This window comes from Meriones unguiculatus, chromosome 6 (assembly GCF_030254825.1).
Source record: "Meriones unguiculatus strain TT.TT164.6M chromosome 6, Bangor_MerUng_6.1, whole genome shotgun sequence".
Classification (NCBI taxonomy): domain Eukaryota; kingdom Metazoa; phylum Chordata; class Mammalia; order Rodentia; family Muridae; genus Meriones; species Meriones unguiculatus.
Genome location: NC_083354.1, coordinates 66,586,895 through 66,606,942, shown reverse-complemented (window position 1 = coordinate 66,606,942; position 20,048 = coordinate 66,586,895). Strand labels below are relative to the sequence as shown.

The window sequence follows — 20,048 nt, the reverse complement described above, 5'->3', positions numbered from 1 at the left end:
AGCTCATAAATCACATTTTTGATAGAGTATTGTGATTAACCCATTATTAAGCTGTGTATACACTAAATTAAACTGTGAAAATACAGCCTGGTTCTAGGCTTGCTTTATGTCTAGGATGGCTCATTCATTTATTTATTCATTTGTTTGTTTTAATTTCTTTTTCTTTAAGCAGTCTCCTTGTGTAGCCCAGGCTAGCATTAAGTAATTCTTCTTCTTCTTCTCCTCCTCCTCCTTCATCCTCCTCCCTGGTTTTTCAAGACAATGTTTCTCTGTGTAGCTCTGGCTGGCCTGGAGCTCACTCTGTAGACCAGGCTGGCCTCAAACTCAGAGATCTACCTTCCTGTGCCCACAGACTGCTAGGATTAAATGTCAGCGCCACCATCACTTTTCTGTCATTAAACTTTCAAGTTTTCTGTGTATTAGTTTCTTTTCTCATTATGAACAAATCTCAGATGAGAAGCCACTTAAGGAATGAAGGGTTTGTTTTGCCTCCAATTGAGGATTGTAGTCTATCATGGTGGAAAGGCACAGAAGAAAGAGTTATTTCTCTGCTTCTGCCCTTGGGAAGCAGAGAGATGAATTCTGGGTCTCAGTTTTGTTTTTTGTTTTGTTTTGTTTTGTTTTGTTTTGTTTTATTCAGCTGGGGACCCTGGCACATGGCATGATGCTACCCACATTCAGGTGGGTCTTCCCACCCTGATTAACACAACCTAGCAGCTCTCTCACAAATGTGCCCAGAGGTGTGTCTCCCAGGTGACAACTGCTATTAACTAGCACTGACAACTAACATTCTTCCTAGGTCATTTGCACTTGGCACAAGACGCCTCTCAACCCAAAATGGACCCAAGTAGAACTAGTGTCCTCTTGGCTATGTACTCTGTTTTAAACTTCCTCCTCTATCCCAAGGATTTGCCACTGCATCGACCTACACAAAGGTTTCTGTCTGAGGTGGACTATCACATTCTCTTGTCTCTCTGTTCTTGCTACAACTTGGAAAATATCACACTCCACTCTTTGTATTTTAAATAAATGGGAACAAATCCTACTAGAATTCCTTTTCAGAAAAAAATTAAAAATTCTATCTCTCACATCAGAGAGAGCCCTCTACCTAAGAGATATGATTTAGATTAGAAAATCTAACCATAATATCCACATTTTCTAAGCCTTTTAACATGCTTTCTTCCCAACAGGACAGCTTTTTGCAAGCCAGATGTCCTCTCTTGTTAAAGCATCTTCCTTACCTGGAAGGAGGAGTCCACACCTATTTTTTTCTCTAGTGCTGGGACTAAGCCTGGGGCCTTGCTCACACATCCTACATAAGTGTGCTACTGTTAAACTGCATTCCTAGACATTTTTTTTTTTTGTAAATGCAGTCACATTTATTTATTTATTCACTTTACATCTCGATTGTAGCACCCTCCCTCTTCCCCTCTCTCCTTCTTCCCCCTTTTCCCTGTGTCCTGGCAGGGTTCAAAAAGCAGGTTATGGAGTCATGTCAGAGACAGGCCCCGTTCCTTTTACTAAGGGACCTACAAAAGGCTCAAGCTGCCCATCTGCTACATCTGTAAAGGGGGCCTGGGTCCAGTCCATATACAGTCCTTGATTGGTGCTTCAGATTCCTCAAGGCCCTCTGGATCTTGGTTTGTGGGCTCTGTTGGTCTCCTTGTAGAGCTCCTGTCATCTCCAGGTCCTTCTATCCTTCCCCCAACTTTTCTAGAGGACTGCCTATGCTTCACTCAATGTTTGGCTGTCATTCTCAGCATCTGTTTTTATCCGCTGCTGGGGTAAGCCTCTCAGAGGACACCTATGCTAGGTGCCCATCTGCAAGCATAAGAGAATATCTTTAATAGTGTCAGGGACTGGCTTTCTCTTATGGGGTGGGTCTCCGGTTGGGCCAGGCATTAGTTGGACATTCCTTCAATCTCTGCTCTATTTTTACTCCTGCATATCTTGTAGGCAGGGTAAATTTTGGGTTGAAGTTTTTTCCAAACATATCTTTTAAAGCTTATATATTTGCTATGTAGAAATCACCCACATCCATTTGGTTTACTAACAAAGGTCAGCACATTTGGGACACTTGCCTTTTCGCAAAAGAAACACATGCTTAAATCTCACAACCCTTGTCATTACTTGCAGGTAACAAGTCTTTCCATAGTGCTACTCTCAACCTCAACCCCCTCCTCTTCCTTTCCTCACACACTAGACTTCTTAAAGTCTCAGTGAAGCTAGTCACAATGGTGGCCTCACACAGCAATCAGTCAAGCCCACAATGCAATGATAACCTGCTCCCAGCAAAACTTGGAATCTGAAGCAATATGTCAATCATATCAGATGTTACTTTTATTAGTAAAGTTTAATTTCTTTCTTATGTATGTAAATATGCAGAAAGTTCTAGATTATCTTTCAACACTCCAAATGGAGCACCTGGGGTCTTCCCTCTTTAGATCTTTATGTGCTGTGATGTCATTCCCACAGAAGTGGGCAATCATGTTCTCAAAACTGCTTCTGATGCCGTTTGTCATGTACTGATGAGAAAACCCTGTTAAAGTGAGCAAGACCTAGGGATTTGCAGACTTGATCCTACTTTGCACATCTGGTCTCAGGCTGTGCTGTCTTCCAGACATCATTTCCTGTACCTTGTGGACACTTACATCACAGAAAACATATTGCATTCCAAGGACCTTGGGATTGCTGCCTTCACAGCCTGTCCATTTAGCTGTTGTTCCAACTTTTCACATTCTCAACCTGTCCTCAAATATCTCTCTGCTGAAAATTCTTGGCATGGGAACTTCCTGATGTCATTACTTACAGAGAAGGCTCACGGACTTTGTAGAAGCTCCCAGAATCACTTCTTAGGACAGGACATGTCCTGTCCTTTACTCCAAGGGTCACAACTCATCCAGCTGCTGCTGTTGACTCTCCAGTGGTCTCTATAGTGGTCCCCCATTTGGCTTAATGCCCTGTCTACAGGGGCTGGGGTGCTTTCCCCACTATTTTGATATATCTTTGATTAGGAAAAATATTTTACACAATTAATTTCACATAAGGTTTATGCCTATTCTACAATAGGCACAATTTAAATGCTGATTTATGTACCCACTATGTCTGGCTGCAATTCTTGTTCTAAGAATCTCCTGTCTTACTGTTGTGCATGCACTGCTCCTCAATTGTCTGTTGATGTGCCAATAAAGCAGCTTACAGCCAATCACTGAGCAGGGAAGAGAATAGAGCTGGACTTCCTGCCAGCAAGGGGAGGAGGAGTTAGAGGAGGAAGAAGGAGTTGAGCCACTATTAGAGGTTCAAGAGAGATCAGGAGAAGGAGCTGGAGTGAGAAACCTCCAAAGTGCAAGTGTCTCTGGGATGTATGTCGGGAGGAAACCAGATTAGCTTAGAGGGTTAAGAATAGAGTAATAACTGCTCAGTTCTTGGGCTGTGAACCTTGTTAAAATAATAGAGTCTCAATTATCTTTGTGATAGCCAAGTTAAGAGAGAGACTGAGAAACAAATACAATTTTATAAAAATAACACTATTGTCTTAAAAATCTTTGCCTGCTTGCTTAAAAGAGTTCAGGTTAAGGTGCATATATTGTCTTGGTGGAACATCTAACTCTGGTATATCTACTCTGAAATGCAAGCTACACCAAATCAGTGAACAAATAAGTCATTCCAATTTTAATGTGTATCTGCCTGTCCCCATGTAGTTGTCAGAAAGTGTGGGGCAGTATATGCACCCCTGGGAACCTAGTTCCCTTTGCCTCTGCCTAACTGTCCTTGCTTGGTTAACCTCAAAGCCCCTGTACAACCCTTGCCCCCTGCTTCTTACTCTTTTTCGTGCCCCCTCTTAGAGTTATCCCCTGACTGTTCCTGTTGCATTCTGTACTCCTGGCTAAGTTTCTCTTTTCTTTAAGGCTCAGGTTCCACTGAGTGTTTTCTGTCTGTGACCAAGACTAACTCTGAAAGGAAAGGACTGCTTTGTTTCCTCATGACCTCCTTCTGAGAGAATGTGGGGGTTTGAACGAAAATGGTCCCCATAGTCTCACGGGGAGTGGCACTATTGGGAGACATGGCCTTTGGAGTGGGTGTGCTCTTGTTAGAGGAAGTGTATCACTGGAGTGGGTTTTGGCGTTTCAGAAGCCGAAACCAGGCCCAGCTTTCACTCTGTCTTCCTGCTTGCTGCAGATTTGGATGTAGAACTCTCAGCTACCTCTCCAGTACCACATCTGGCTACATGCTGCCATGCTTCCTGCCATAATGGCAATAGACTAAAACTTAAGTGCATTCCTTTATAAGCGTTGTCATGGTGGTGGTGTCTCTTCACAGCAATAGAAATAATACACTGATCATGATGCCCTTTTGATTTGAGTGATAATAAAATGCATGCTGTGACAAAATGGAAAATCCATGAGGAGCAAGCCAACAAGCAGCACCCCTCCAAGGCCTCTGCATCAGGTCCTGCCTCCAGGGTCCTGACCTGACTGCTTTTGATGATGAGCTGTTATATGAAACTGTAAGTGAAATAAACCTATTCCTCGAAGCTGCTTTTGGATCTTCACATTTGCTGTTTCATCACAATGATAGTAACCCTAAGTCGCACACTAAGGAAAAAATAGAGAAGGACAACATGAAGTCTACATAGAAAATCCAGTTTGGGAGGTGAGACAGGCTTCAGCAGACAGGAGGAAGGCGGTGGGGAACCAGTGACAGTGACAGAAGACACCTGTGGTGGGAAGACCACTATGGACAGATAGTGTGAGGTGGCCATCCTCCCTCCCACACTGAGGATGACGGATTGGAGGGAGAAGAGTTGGATTTGATGCTGTCTTTTCAGGAGCACTGGCTGACCAGTGTGCATGGGCTGACTGCAACTGACTGAGCTTGAGTCTAGACTGGGCAACACCGTTCACACACATTCAGCCTTGACATCCATTCCTATCCAGACATCTGACCCATGTTTTGGGTGTGTGCCCAGCCAAGCATCAAGAAGCCCTGGAAGAGAGTTCCCTTTTCCTCTCCCCACCACAGGAATGCTGATTATGGAACAAGATGGTCAACAAGGCCAAGATCTTCCTCAAATTAAATGTGTGTGTGTGTGTGTGTGTGTGTGTGTCTGTGTGTGTGTGTGTCTGTGTGTGTGTGTGTCTGTGTGTGTGTGTGTGTGTCTGTGTGCAAATCTCTAGTGCAGGGCAGACAGGCTGCATCACCACAGCAATGGCCTATGCATAGGATGAAACTTTGCTACAGAATACAAAGCAAAACCAACTCAGAAAGTGGAACGCAACAGAAAATGGAAACTGAAGAAGCTTTCTGGAAGTTACAGGGGTAGAAAATGGCAAAGCCTGTATCAGAATCCAGAATCCAGAACTTTATGTTTAACATAAAGTCCATCCAAATAACGACTTTCCACTTCCTGGAAGCACACCAGTCAGGTGACAGGATGCTTCCTGGTGAGGTGAGGGGGTCCCATACCCTGAAAAGTTCAGTATGGGGAGTTGTGAATGGGAGAAACTTGTGCAGAGTTTTCAGGGCACAGAACAGTTTGAGTGCTCTCCTTACTGCGTGCCAGGTAGAGCCAGCTGTGAGCTCCGACTTCTCCAGCAGGACCACATCTTTCATCCCTGCCTTGGCCAGATGATAAGCCAGACTCACGCCCACACAGCCTCCTCCAATGATCACGGTCTCTGCTTTGTCCTTCCATTCTGGGGGTGAGGATGGACTTTCTTGTCTGGAAGAGAGTATTATATGATGACTCACATGAAGATAGCAGGTTCCCTCTCCTGCTTGTCTCTGGAACCTCACACCTACAGGCTTCAATTTGAACTTAGAAACCTGGGCCATCTGAACCTTGACTGGGTGACCTAAACCAACCGTAGCTAAAGGAAATGAGCAGTACCAAGCAGAAGCGGCTGTTTCTTTCTCAATCTAGACATCATTTTCCTCATTTGAAAAGCACACTCTGGAGCTGGCACATGGTAACATGGAGCTGTGCAAGCCCGAGGGCCTGAGTTTGATGCCAAGAATCAAACAAAGGTGGGCATGATAGCTCCCACTGGTAATCTTAGCACCAGTGAAGCAGAGACAAGAAAAACCTTTTGTCTTGCTAGCTAGCCTTCCTGGCCTAATCAGTGAGAGACTCTGTCTCAAAAAACAATTTGGAGAGCAATTGAACAAGACACCCAACATCTGGTCTGCACATGCCTGCGCCCCAACACACTCTCATTCATTTAATCTGTGAAAAAGCCCTACTCTTTATGTAGTTTGGTACCTGTGGATCCTCTTCTCTCCAGTGCTTTCCAGGCTAAAGAGAAATGGATGGAGAAACATCCTCCTCTCTCAGCTGTCATCAGTTTGCAGGATGACCTTACCAACTGCACTGTGAGCCTTTTGAAGTCAAGGTCAATAACATATTCATCATTGATCCCAGCTCCCTCCTGATGCCCACAGTACGTACATCTGATCTCAGCCCTACACCGGCATGCCTTCCCTACACAAGTGCCTACATGATGGGATTCTAGCATTGGCAGGGCTCTTAGGCAGGGTAGTGCTCTTCTTTGTCATTGCCACATGTTCCTCTTTACTTATTAAACACTTCCTGTGCTCTTGCCGTGCATGGGGCTGAACACACAGGGCCTCAGATCTCTGAAGCTTACAACAGACCCAGGAAAGTGAACAAGCAGAACTAAAAATGTGGCCACTGCAGCAATGAAGCTCCCTGGGGGAAGGGGTGGAGTTACAGGAACGAATAATAGCAGCACATGAGGAAGAGTGAAGCAGGCAAGATGGGACATGATGGCTCTCAGGCCGCAGGGGCACTCAGCTCAGGGAAGGCCAGGTTCTGAAAGGCTCTGAGGCTGCATGTGAAGAAGCCCTAAGAGTCTGGCTCTCCTTAACACAAAGGACATTTAGTAAATGCTGTGAAACATGGCTGAAGAAGGTGATTAAAAAAAAAAGATTTATTATGTGTACAGTATTCCACCTCTATGTATGCTTGCAGATCTCATTATAGATGGTTGTGAGCTACCATGTGATTGCTGGGAATTGAACTCAACACCTCTAGAAGGGCAAGCAGCCAGAGCTCTTAAACTCTGAGCCATCTCTCCAGCCCAAGAATGTGATTCATTAATTGCTTAGTTCTTATGTTTTCCCCTAATTATAAATCTCTTTATTCCATTAGTGTCTAACATAGAAAGTCACAGAGTGAATTAATAAGAATTCTGGGAAGATTCTCCATGCTTTATTTGGTCACCAAATCCAAAAGTTGTTTGAGGATTGTTGTTTTGTTTGTTTATTTTTGTTTTGTTTGTTTTTCAAGACGAGGTTTCTCTGTTTAGCCCTGGCCATCCTGGAGCATGCTATGTAGACTAGGCTGGTATTAAAGTCAGAGATCCAGCTGGGCTGTGGTGGTACATGCCTTTAATCCCAGCACTCAGGAGGCAGAGGCAAATGGATCTCTGTGAATTTGAGGCCAGCCTGGTCTACAATGCAAGTCCAGGACAGCCAGGGCTACACAAAAACCCTGTCTCACAGAACCAAAATAAATAAATAAATAAATAAGAATAAACTTAGAGATCTACCTAACCTCTGCCTCCCTAGTGCTAGGATTAAAGGCATGAGCAACCAGTACAGGCTTAAGAATATGTTTAACTTGAGAAAAAAAGTGGGCAGGAACTTGCCTCGAACTGACATGACAGTAGCTGCTGTGTCTGTCATATTACACCTTATTTGGGAAAAAGCAATATGTTTGTCTGATGAAGATTAAATTGTTGAATGTCTTGATGTCTAAATTCTAACCTGCCTTCAAGGTTTGTCGGACAAAACTCACATATTCTTCATAGGTTTAGCACACTCTGGAGCTAAACTCACATATTCTTCATAGTTTTAGCAACATGGGGTGTGACTTTGTATTCATACACACAATTCAAACTGACAGAAAAGTTGCCAAACTTGTAGAAAGAACTCTTAGAATTCTCTCTTTCTTGTTGCTCTGCTTTTGAGACAGAGTCTCAGTACGTATCTTACACAGCCTAAGATGGCCTTGAGGTTGATATTGTCCTGCCTCAGTTTCCCCAGAGCTGGGATTTCAGGCTCTTGCCACCACAGCCAGCCTGTCTTACAGTTCTTAGAAGAGAAGTGACATTTGTGATTTCTCTCAATATATTCATTATGTGTAATATATGCATATATATAATCTGCATATGGCATATACACACTCACACAGTAGTGAGTAAAGACTTTAATGTTACACAGTATTTGAATAAGGAGTTTTAAGCACATTAACAGATGATCCATGCCTCTCTATTTCCTTCCATATTAGGTGCAGTGTCCCAGCTGTGATGCCTTATAGCTTACAGATCTCTCCATGCGTTCCTTCACTCACTCGTAGTTTATGGCTTTCCTGTGAGCCTGGCGGAGCAGTATTAGTGTTCTACCTTTGTTGATGAGGAAATTGTGCTCAACAGGCAGTTGCTGTGTCTGATGGAGCCATATCTGCTCCGCACACCACAGGCACCATGTAAACATCTGTTGATGCAGGGATGGCCGGGTGCAACTCAACAACTGCCTTTGCAGACCGTAGGATATAAAACTGGGTCACAATAGTGTTTGTTGAGTGAGGCTGTGAACAGAAACCCCATCTTGCCACCATGGATGATGTCAGGAATGACATCAGGACAGAAATGTCAAAAGACACTGTCAAGCTTTGTTTACATACAGACAGACACTACAGGAAAATCACATCTCTCTTTCGGTTTCACAACCCTACTCTGGGAGCCAAGGAAGATGTGGGAAACAAGTACCCAGCAGAGGGGTATCCGAATTTCACAGGAACTTCGCTGTTTTTAATTTCATCAAAACAAACAAAACAAAATATTTAAATTTTATTTAAAAAAAACGATTTAAAACAAAACAAAAACAATGCCCAAACATATGTGCATAAAAATATCAGAGTCATGTTCTCCGTGGTTAACAACCAACCAGAAGCAGTCTAATTGATAATGAGTAGGCTGCTTAATTATATTATAGAATATTGATAAGATCAAAAACTATGCAGCCATTAAAAAGACTAAGGTAAATCAATAAGCCCTGGTATAGAATAACCTCGAAGACATATTAATCATTAAAAACAAAACATGATAACAACTACCAGCAAGGTGCGAGGGAACCAGAGACAAGAGCATTCAGCTCTTTGAGCACCGTAGACTCTTAGAGACCTATACACACTGCTCACCACTGACTGGCTGGGGGATGGGGCCAGCGAGAAGCATAGTTTTACCTGGTAATTAGCAGGTAACCCCGGGAGAATCACGGCCCATTCCCGGGAGCCCATTCCTGGAAGCCTCCTCGTACCCCGCGGCAGACAGCACTCACCCTTCCCGGAAGCCGGCGGCGGTCCAGCGCCCGGGGGAGCCCCGCAGCGCAAGGCTCCTCAAGCGCAGCGAGCCGGAGCGGAGCATGGCGAAGACAGACAGACCACGGCCCTAGGCTGGAGGCAGCTTGGGATGGGGTGGATATGGGAGTAGGGGTGAGTCCTCCCACGGAGGGGCGGGCTCCTGCACCGCTGCGCTTCCGGGACCGGTGCCACCGGGACCTGTGCCTGCACAGTAGCGGCTACATGGCACCAGCGGGAGGCCCGCGGGTCGAGAAGGTGAGTGTCCTTCAGACCTTCTTCCCTTCTTTAAGAAGTTGGAACTGTGCCTCAACTACTAGCTAAACCTAAGGTCTTAGCACGACAGAGGGACTGGCGGCCCAGAGCCTCAGTTTACCGGATCGCAGGTGGATTAGCATTCTTTTTTTTTTAAATTAACAAATATTTTATTTATTTATTTATTTAATTTTATTAATTACAGTTTATTCACTTTGTATCTCCCCATAAGCCCTTCCCTCCTCCCCTCCCCCAGATTGCTTTCCAGAGTGGTTGTACAAGTTTACATTCCCACCAGCACTGGAGAAGGGTTCCCCTTTCTCCACAACCTCTCCAGCATGTGTTGTCACTTGAGTTTTTCATCTTGGCCATTCTGATGGGTGTAAGGTGAAATCTCAGGGTCGTTTTGATTTGCATTTCCCTAATGGCTAATGACGTTGAGCATTTCTTTAAGTGTTTCTCTGCCATTCGATATTCCTCTACAGAGAATTCTCTGTTTAGCTCTGTTCCCCATTTTTTAATTGGATTACTTGGTTTGCTGTTTTTTTTTCTTAAAGCCTTTAACCAACCCAGAGTTTCTGCATTTGCTGGAAAGTGAGGCCCAAAGCGTCAGTGGTCACAAAAGAGAGATCTGAGGTCAAGCTCTTGGACTCAGAGAACCCTCATTTTTCTCAGTTGAGAGGGTGCACATTGTAGCCCCTTGGAGGTTCCCTTGCGGGTGTTCCTGTCAGTTTCCCTAAGGTTTGGGAAGTGCATCAACCTGGCCCTGGGCTTCACACCTGTCCTGTATGAAGAAAGGCTACTGTGCAGTTCACAGGGTTGGGTATGGGGGTCCCCTCTGTTGCCTGCAGCAGACACTCTCACATCTGGCCCTTCCCTGGTAGTGGCTTCCCACAGCACTGAGGACATGTGAGAGCAAGGGGTAGCCAAACAAGCAGAAAGGCATGAACTTGGAGAAGGGGCCTCCCAGGAGCCCCCAGAACAGCTCACCCGGACACATAATTTAGAGTTCTGGGGGCAGTAGAGGCTGGAAGCATGCACCTCTGCTTTACAAATGCTAAGAAACTGGGAACAGAGGTGACACAAAGAGTGAAGTTCAGGTTCAGTCACCAACTAAGTTGTTAGCCATTAACAGCTCCAAGTGAGGGAGGAATGGGAGAGTCTACACATCACAGACCCACCCTAACAGTAATTACAGCCAGACCAGCAGAGGACCTGTCCAGTCAGGGTCTTAAAAGATGGGTTTTGTTATTGTTTGTTACTGTTTTTGTTGGTCGTGTTTGTTATTGTTTTTGTTGTTGGTTGTTTGTTTTTTGAGTGATGCTCTTCTTATGACAATAGCTAAAATGTAGGAAGGAAATGAGATTAATAAAAAGACTCCTTTTAAAGGGGACGAACACTGTGTTGCCTTCCTTCTGTAATGCTGTGCTAGTTTTTTTATAATTTGCTTTTAAAAATAATTTTATTACATTTATGTATGCATTCATTTATTGTGTATGTCTATGGGCATGTACATCCTATGTTGCACCTGTAGAGGTCAAAGGACAACTTGCAGAAATTGGTTCTCCCTTCTAACAATTGGGACCAAGTAATTAAACTCTGTTGGCGATTGTACTCAGTAATAATGTTTGGCAGCAAGCACCCTTAATTAATAAATCATCTTTCTAGCCCATAACACACGTTTTCATTTTAATTTTATAAGAGTGTTTTTCTTTTTTCAGACAAGGTCTCACCTTTGTAGCCTTGCATGGCCTGAAACTCCCTGAAACAGGCCAGCCTCAAACTTGCAGAGACCAGCTGCCTCTGCCTCCCAAGTGCTGGGATTAAAGGCTGTACTCCTAGCTATTCACTTTTTAAAAAGGTGTTAAGGGGCCAGTGTGATGATGCATGCCTTTAATCCCAGCTCTCAGGCAGCCAAGGCAGATAGATCTCTGAGTTTGAGGCAAACCTGGTTTACATAGTAAGTTCCAGGCTACCCAGGACTACATAGTAAGACCCTGTCTCAAACAAACAAACAAACAAACAAACAAACAAACAAGAAGGTTATGAAAACATTCTGTTCCCATTTCTCTGGGGACCCTGATTCTGAACCAGCACAGCTGTTGCATTCTGGACCCTGTAAAGATATCCCTGGAAGTGAAGTAGGGTCTATCCCTCCTCAGCTACAGGCACAGGGCATCAGTGCCTTTGCCTGCTGTTGTGCAATTGAACAACTGATGCCTCCCCCCCATTCCCCAAAGCTGCCCTGCCAGAGAAGCCTGGCAGACGGGGGTTTGAGTAGACTGACTCTGTGTCGGGACAAATGGCCTCCTCTAGGATCAACAGCCTCATCCTGAGCCCAGATGGTAAATCCAGAAGTGCTGGGGTTGATATAGTCAAAACAGAGGTATAAAGGAACTCTGAGCCCACACTATCTGATCAGGTACACTGCCAAACATGGAGAGTGAATAAGAAGGCAAGGTGGCTGCAGGAAAATCTACGTTCTCTGCATTTGATTCTCCCTGTCCTTGTCACTTGAAGCTGTCATTAGAATTAAGATGAGAGATGGGTTCATATATCAATAATTAACTATTTTGATAATGACAATGAAGAAAACGGAGAATTTAAAATGTTGGGCAAAGGACTTGGAAGGCGGTTCAGCAGTTAAAGAGTACTTGCTGCTCTTACAGAGGACTTGAGTTCAGTTTCCAGCCCAAATGTTAGGCACAACCACCTGAAATCAGTTCCAGGAGATCTGATGCCCTCTGGCCTTGTAGGTCACTGCACACACATGCCCACAAACATGCATACACACAAATAAAATTTAATATAAATCTTTAAATAAAATATTGGACAAACTTCCAGATAAGAAATGAAAATGTCAGATCTTCTATCCTGTCTCACAAAGACACAGTCAAAAATCTGCATTACTTTTTGTTGTTGTTGTTAAGCCTGCTACTTTTTTTATTAAAGATTGTTTGGTTTTGCTTCTCAGTACACAGATTCTATCACTTATGCATCTGATGTTTTCAGAACTATTCAGAACCTATGTATAGTTCATTAAGAATCTCTCCTTTATTAGATGCTGGTAGAGGTGGGAGAGATAGAGACAAATAAACTATGTCATCTGCCCCTGCACATCTTACCATCAAAGTGAAACAGGCAAGTGACCAGACAGTGTTGGACAGGTAGGCCCATGGATGAAGATACTGAAGTTGTTAGCACATAAGGAAAGGACAATAACAGATAAGAGGTACATTAAGATCATTCAATAATTCAGTGGCTGTGACAGTAGGGAAATGAATCCAAGTAATGCTTTAGAGACACAAGTTGTAAGACTGGGTGCAAGAAGAAGAGACCTAAGTTAGGACACTGGAATAATAGTTTCCCCTTAAGGACTGTTTGATGTGTGCTATTAAATTTGATTCTCAAATTGGTTAACACAAGGAAATGGCTTGCATCTCTCACCTAACAAGGTGACCCATGTGTGCCTGCTGTTGCTGCTATAGGCTGTCATGAAAAACTACATAACCACTTGGTTCCACTGTACATTGAGTGCAGCTGACAGTGTCATGGCTACAAGATGGCTCCGCATCTAGGTGTCATAACGACATTCCAGTCAGAAAGGAAAGGAGAAACAAAATGGCTTCCATTTGTCTCATTAGCCAGTGGTGTGACAGGGCCATGCCCAACAGCCAGGGAGCATATGAATTTGGAAGTTTGTTTAAATTGAAGATATTGTGCCCCCCAAACCCTAATACATTAGCAAAGAAGAGAGGGCATGAGACACTGAAATGACTATCAGGTTAATCAACACTTTCAGGATAGTTTAACACAGAAAATGTTAGTTGAAAAAAAAAAAGTACCCATAACTTATTGAGTGCACAAAATAGGTATTTAGATTGACCAGGAATGTCTTCTGAAATGCTCTTAGACGTAATTTTAGCAGAACAACTGCCTGAAGAAGACAGGCCACCATTCCTAACATTAGAAAATAAATTTGAAAAGAAAAGATGTGGTGTACAGAGAGCGTGGTGAGTCCCTGTTCTCTCCGCAGGGCATTTTGGAGCAACTGGACAGCGGGGAGGTTGTGGTGGGGGATGGCAGCTTCCTCCTCACTCTGGAGAAAGGAGGCTTCGTGAAGGCAGGGCTCTGGACTCCAGAAGCAGTAGTAGAGCATCCAAGCGCAGGTGAGTGCCCACTTCACCCAGGGTGTGTATGTATGCAAGTAACAGTTAGCTTAGACACCAGTGAGAGAAAAATCAAGGAATAATAGCAAGCATTTCTAAGAACTGTTTCCCTTGCAAAACTGCCAACAAGTGGAAGCCACGTCAGGGTGTGTACTGAAGCACAAGGAAATTATCTGTTTCCTTCTCTATTTCTCTCTCTTTCTTTCCAATCATATCTTCTTGAACAAGCATTGTGAAAGATATACAGCTCAGTCTTCATTCCTTGACTATTTCCCTGTAGCTATCTAAGAGTTTCCTTAAGTTAGCAAAAATCATCAGTGGCTTTAGACTCATCCTGCTGATGGTTTTGCACGGTAGATAGCAATTATGACCACAGTGATAATGGCTGATAGCCATCACCAGCTTAATGATGCAGACAGCCAGGCCAAGGGAAATCTAGTGCAAAGAAAGGAACAGCCACCATTCACCTTCCTGATATGGTAAAAATAAAAATAAATGAGTTGGAATAGAAACCATTGTGATTTGATTGGTGACATCACATTGGTGCTTTAACTCTACCTGGCTTTTTTGATTTTCCTTGCTCTCCTACAGCAGGGGAAATAAAACCAAAGAATGCAATGGGAGATCGAGACACACACTGGAAGTGCAGCCTCTGAGTCAACCTGATTTCATTCATGTGAACATAATGCAATGCAAAAATGGCATCCTTGCTTGATTCTTCCCCAGGCCAGCTGTGTGACCCTAGACATGTTCCTTGACTTCATTGAGAACATGTTCCTTTGTCTGCCACTTGGGGCGGGGGTGTGCGTCAGTTGTGAAGACAGATAAGTTTACCCCCTTGAGCTGCCTAGGCATCATTAGAGCTCTGTGGCCATTTCTGCTCTTTCCCCGGATTGCTCAGACACCCACTTTTCATGGAGAACAGAATAGTTTTGCTTCTCTAGTGCCTCTTAGGAATTCTTCACTTTGTTCTTATTACCAGGAGGTGATGGTGGGGTAAAGATGTAGTGAAGGGGGACATTTTTACTTTTTTTTCCTTTCCCTTTTTTTTTTTTTTCTTTTTTTGGACAAGATGTCATGCATCCTAGGCTGGACTCAAGCTAGCTATGTAGCTGAGGGTGACCTCAGACTTCTGACCCTTCTGCCTCTACCTGAGAGCTAAGACTACAGGTGTGAGCTACCACACCTGCTTTACCAGGTGCAGAGGATCAAGGCCAGGGCATTATGCATGCTAAGGAAACATTCTACCAACTGAGCTACATCTCTAGCCACAGAGGAGTGACTTTCTGAGACACTAGGGGCAACAGGGCTGCTTGCCACATGACTCTCACACTTGCTGTTAAACCAACCTGCTATGGGTATCAGGCACAGGCCCTGTGTGTGAGCTTCTTCACTCTTCCCACATTGGCAATAATGGGCCAGCATCATCCTTCACACATTGCTGTGTGAATAAACTCTAAACAAGGATGAGGGGACATGGACCAGCCAGGCCTCAGGCATCCTCAAGGATGCCATTTTTGCATTGCATTATGCTCACATGAATGAAATCAGTGCATGGAACGCACTTGAGGGCCATCAGCAGGACCCTATGGGATGTTCCATAGTGCAAACTGTCCTGTAACAACACTGACTTTAACCTGTATATCAGTTCTAGGATTGGAATTGGGTCTGGTGGGGAGGGAATAAAGGGAAGGCACTGCTACTGAGAATATAAACTTCTGAAATTCTATTTTGTAATTGCAATTTCAACTGCTTGGCAGTTTGTTAGCTTCACAGAAAATTCTTGAGAGCAGGAGCTGATGTCTTGCAGACCTTCACCTTTTCTGCAACTGAGGACAATATGGAAAACAAGGTAGCTGGGGTATGGATGAGGAGCAGCTGCCAGGAGCAGAGCCTTCTCATGGGAGGTGGGGAAACTGGCCTTCTGTGCTACTGTATACTTTGTAACCAGATAACATCCAACTCTGGTGACTTCCATCATTACATGGACATATGTGTGAAACACAATATCGTCAGTTTAGGTGGAAGATGACAGAACAGACTGTTGGAAGGGTAAGGGATCCTTTCAGAGGTATTTTATGGAGGAGGGACATTTGACTAATTTTTTAACCTTCTGAGTCTATATTGTTCTTTCTCATTCTGTATTGTCTTTCTGGAGACAGAGAGGTCCTTGGGAATTTAGCACTGACCTACAAATGACAAAAATCAAGCTTGGTACCCAACTTTTCTGTCTGTGTGACTTCATTTAAGACCATCCCTGCATGGTACACTGGCCTTAACTCTGGAAAAAAGATAATAAATAGTGCTATGTTCAGACCTGTCAGGAGGAACAGATGGAATGACGGAAGGGGAAACATTTGCAAAGCCAGCTGATAAGTGACTGTTCTGGATGCTCATGTTCACTTGAAAAAAACTGCATTCAGTGGGAATCAGTGTGTGCTGTGTGTATGCTTATATCCATGAACTATAATTATGGTGTTCTCTATGCTAAGTAGAAATATGACAAAAAGGCTTAGGCTCTCTTCTGAAGAGGCTAATGATCTGTAGAGGGAAACAAACAGAGTTACTAAAATCCAATGTGGTGGGACTGAAGCATGGTTCAATGGTTAAGAGCACTTGTTGCTTTTCCAGAGGACCCAGATTTAATTCCAGCTACCCACATGGTGGCTCATAACTGTCTGTAATGCCAATCCCTGGGGATCTGATGTCCTCTTCTGGCCTCCAAAAGCACCAGGCACACATATGGTACACAGACATACAAACAGGCAAAATACCCATATACATTATCATCATCGTCATCATCATTATCATGAGAAGAATAAAAACAACAGGAAGTGAGTCATTATATCTCATAATTAGTCTAAATTTATGTTTAAAAAATCCAGTGTTTATAGTAACAATAATTACCAGGGGTGGGGGTAGACAAAGCAGACAGATCTCTGGAGCTCTTTGGTCAGCCAACCTAGGTAAACCCCTGAGATCAAGACTCAGCGAAAGACCCTTTCTCAGAAATTAACATGGAGAGCAACCTGGTGTTGACTTCTGACCTTCACAAGTACAAACCCCACTACACACACACACACACACACACACACACACACACACACACACACACCAGTCACTGGTAACAGAAGAGTTTACACTCAGTTCTTCTTGAATTGCAGTTTGCCGGATTGACCTGCCCTCTGCTCCCTTTCTGACTTGTTTTACTTTACACGTTACTTTACTTTACATGTTACTTTACATGTTTCTTCTCTTGCTCTCAGTGGGAAGACGTAAATGCAGCTGCCTGTGACCTGGCCAGGGAGGTGTCTGATGAAGGGAATGCTTTGGTGGCAGGGGCCATCTGTCAGACATCACTGTACAAATACCACAAGGATGAAACTAGAATCAAAAACCTTTTTCGAGTACAGCTAGAAGTTTTTGCCAGGAAAAAATGTGGACTTCTTGATTGCAGAGGTAAGGCTGGTCTTAGAGGAACTGGAGCAGGCTACTCTATGCCCTCATTTCCTCCATGTAGATTGTCAGAGGTTTAAGCTATCACACTATAGTCCAGGCAACACTCTGCCATCTGCATGCTGGGCTTTCTGTGAGGCAAGAGGGGGACTCACAGCATGCCTTACTGTGGGGTTTGCTTTCTGAGGTTTAAGGGGGCCATATAACATGAGATGAGAAAAAGGGGACAGTGGCTTAGTATATGCTGCCTCCCACAAGAGAGACCAGGCTGAAACATGCTGGGGAAATAGGGCTAGAGACAGTTGGGTAGCCAACTCTCTCGCAGGCAGATGGCTGCTCGGATTTACCCAGTGGTCACCAGCGAGACTCAGCACTGGGTAATTATTGGCTTCACTGTCCTGGCCTTCCTCACTGTCTCTCTGCTTCTCCTCAACCTCCTGAACCTTTTGAAGGTTCAGTCTTTGGCCTGCTGGCTCTGGGTCACCTGACTCTGTTCTGGGTCTATAGCTGGACAGAGGATGATGGAGGGAAGGCATGGTAGGGTAGGGTTTGGCAACTAGGAAATAGACATAAGAAAAAAACTTCAGCATTAACCAAACAGATGCTATTTAAAGCGCACATAATTTTTCTAGAATGTATAGTAGTTGTGTTTTATTTTTGTTTTGTTTTGTTTTTAACTGGGGTGGGGTTGGTATGGAGGAAAAGCCCAACCAGCCAAGAATTAACCTGCCGTTTGAACATAGGGCTGCATTGGTTGCTCTGCTGGTTGTTTTCACCAAATATCCAAGGAGAAGCAGCTTAAGGATGGAGTCCCTTGTGGTGTGAAGGCAGGGTGGCAGAGTGTGAGGAAGGGAGTGGGCATGGCTTCAAGGCCTGCTCCAGGTGACCAACTTCCCCCAGCAAGATTCTATCTCTGAAGGTTTCACAACATTTCCAAATAGTCCGCAGCTAGGGACCAAGTATTCAAATACATGAACCTATAGGGGACATTTCACATTCAAACAACAGCAGACATGGTAAAAGAAATGTCAAAACCGACGTATTACATGTATTACAGGCCTGGAGCCCAGAGTTGCGACCAGATGGGATATTCAAAAATATGCCAGGGAGGCCTACAACCTGGGGTCAGGTACATTGGCGGCTGCTGCGGATTTGAGCCCTACCACATCAGGGCGATTGCGGAGGAGTTGGCCCCAGAAAGGGGATTTTTGCCACCAGCTTCAGAAAAACATGGCAGCTGGAGAAGTGGTTTAGACATGCACAGCAAACCCTGGATCAGAGCAAGGTGGGGTTGCTTTCAAGGTGCATTCATAATTCCACTCTAACCTTATTCTATATATTGCTGAAAACACAATATATACAGCAGCAGAGCAAAGAAAGGTGCATAGAATGAAAGCAAGCTGTCCCTACCTATTCCCAGGGGAAGCCTGGTCTGCTCAGGCTACTGTAACAAAATACCATCAACTAGGTGGCTTATAAACAACAGAAATTTGGGACCAGGAGTGGGGGTGAGTTGTAGCCTGTATCTTTAATCAAAGCACTCATGAAACAAAAGCATACAGATTCTCAGTAAGCACAGGCCCAGCCTTACCTCTACATAGCAAGCTCCAGACCAGCCATAGCTACAAAATGAGACCCTATCTCAAAACAAACAACTCCCCTCCCCCCCAGAGTTCTGAAGTCCAAAATCAAGATGCCAATAGATGCAGTATTTGATGAAGGTCTGCTTTCTCAAAGATAGTGAATTTTTGCTGGGGGTTCTCATAGTAGAAGGGGCAAGGCAAGCTCTCTGGAACATCTTTGATAAGGGCACTAATCCCATTCACTAGGGCTCCACCTTTGTGATTCAGTTACCCCCAAAAGATCCAATCGATGATCATATTGATTAGGTTTCAAAACGTGTGTGTGTGTTTTGAGACAGGATTTCTTTGTGTAGCCTTGGATGGCCTAGACTCTTTGTAAACCAGGCTGGCCATGAACTCAGAGATCTGCCTGCCTCTGCCTCCTGGCTTCAAAATATATTTCATAGAAAAATAACACATCCCCTTAGTTCTAGTTTCTTTTATATATGTGTGTATATATATATATTATATATGCTATATACATTTATACTATATAGTATTTTATATACTATATATAACTATATTGTTCTGTAGTCACCCTATCATGTAGCTACATATGTTTCAATTCACCAATATGAAATAAACTCTATACAATAAAATTTGACTCTCTCCTGTTTCTCTCTTCTCTGCCTCTCTCTTCTACTTTTTGGGTACTCTCTTCCCATTGTTTGCGTTCGTGCATGTGTGCCTGTGAGTTAGAGTGTTTTGGTGCTTGTGGAACCATACAACAACCTCAGGTGTCGTGTTTCCTCAGGTGTCATCCACCTTAGTTTGCTGGCTAGTGAGCTGAGCTCCCCAGTGCTGGGATTACAGCACATACTACCACATCTGGCTTTTTATGTGGGTGCTAAGGCTTGAACTCAAGTCCTCATGTATGCATGGCAAACACTTTCTGACTGAGTGATCCCCCTGGCCTCATTCTTCAGCTACTTCAAGTTATACTAGTAACATTTTTAACAACCATGTCCTATTCTGTAATCACAATCAAGTCTTCCAGGCTTTATATATAGGTTTCTTCTAAAAATCTAAAGCTAGGGAATGGCATTTATAATATTATTACAGTGTTATATAAGCCACAGATCCACTTTTCAAACCTTGAGCTGCTTGAAGGAGAATGTTTCTGGCATCAAGGTCTGGTAGATTCTCCTCTCTTGTATTTCATCA

General features: G+C 43.9%; 2 protein-coding genes across 3 annotated transcripts in view; one reads left to right on the top strand and one right to left on the bottom strand.

Moving 5' to 3' along the window:
* Positions 1 to 9,501, bottom strand: part of Dmgdh (dimethylglycine dehydrogenase) — an 88,786-nt gene extending 79,285 nt beyond the window's left edge. For both annotated transcript variants that reach the window (XM_060385573.1, XM_060385572.1), the window contains exons 1-2: positions 9,364 to 9,501; positions 5,554 to 5,722 (exon numbers count right to left, since the gene is read on the bottom strand). In XM_060385573.1, the coding sequence (XP_060241556.1) occupies positions 5,554 to 5,722; positions 9,364 to 9,449 (255 nt within the window). In that variant the 5' untranslated portion in view covers positions 9,450 to 9,501. The remainder of the gene's footprint in view (positions 1 to 5,553; positions 5,723 to 9,363) is intronic.
* A 4-nt stretch (positions 9,502 to 9,505) lies between these two features.
* LOC110539649 (S-methylmethionine--homocysteine S-methyltransferase BHMT2-like) lies at positions 9,506 to 18,532 on the top strand. The gene is given in 5 exon segments (XM_060385575.1): positions 9,506 to 9,640; positions 13,674 to 13,806; positions 15,567 to 15,658; positions 17,073 to 17,265; positions 18,320 to 18,532. Coding segments are annotated over 5 exon segments (750 nt in total). The 3' UTR covers positions 18,517 to 18,532.
* Positions 18,533 to 20,048: the final 1,516 nt, after the last annotated feature.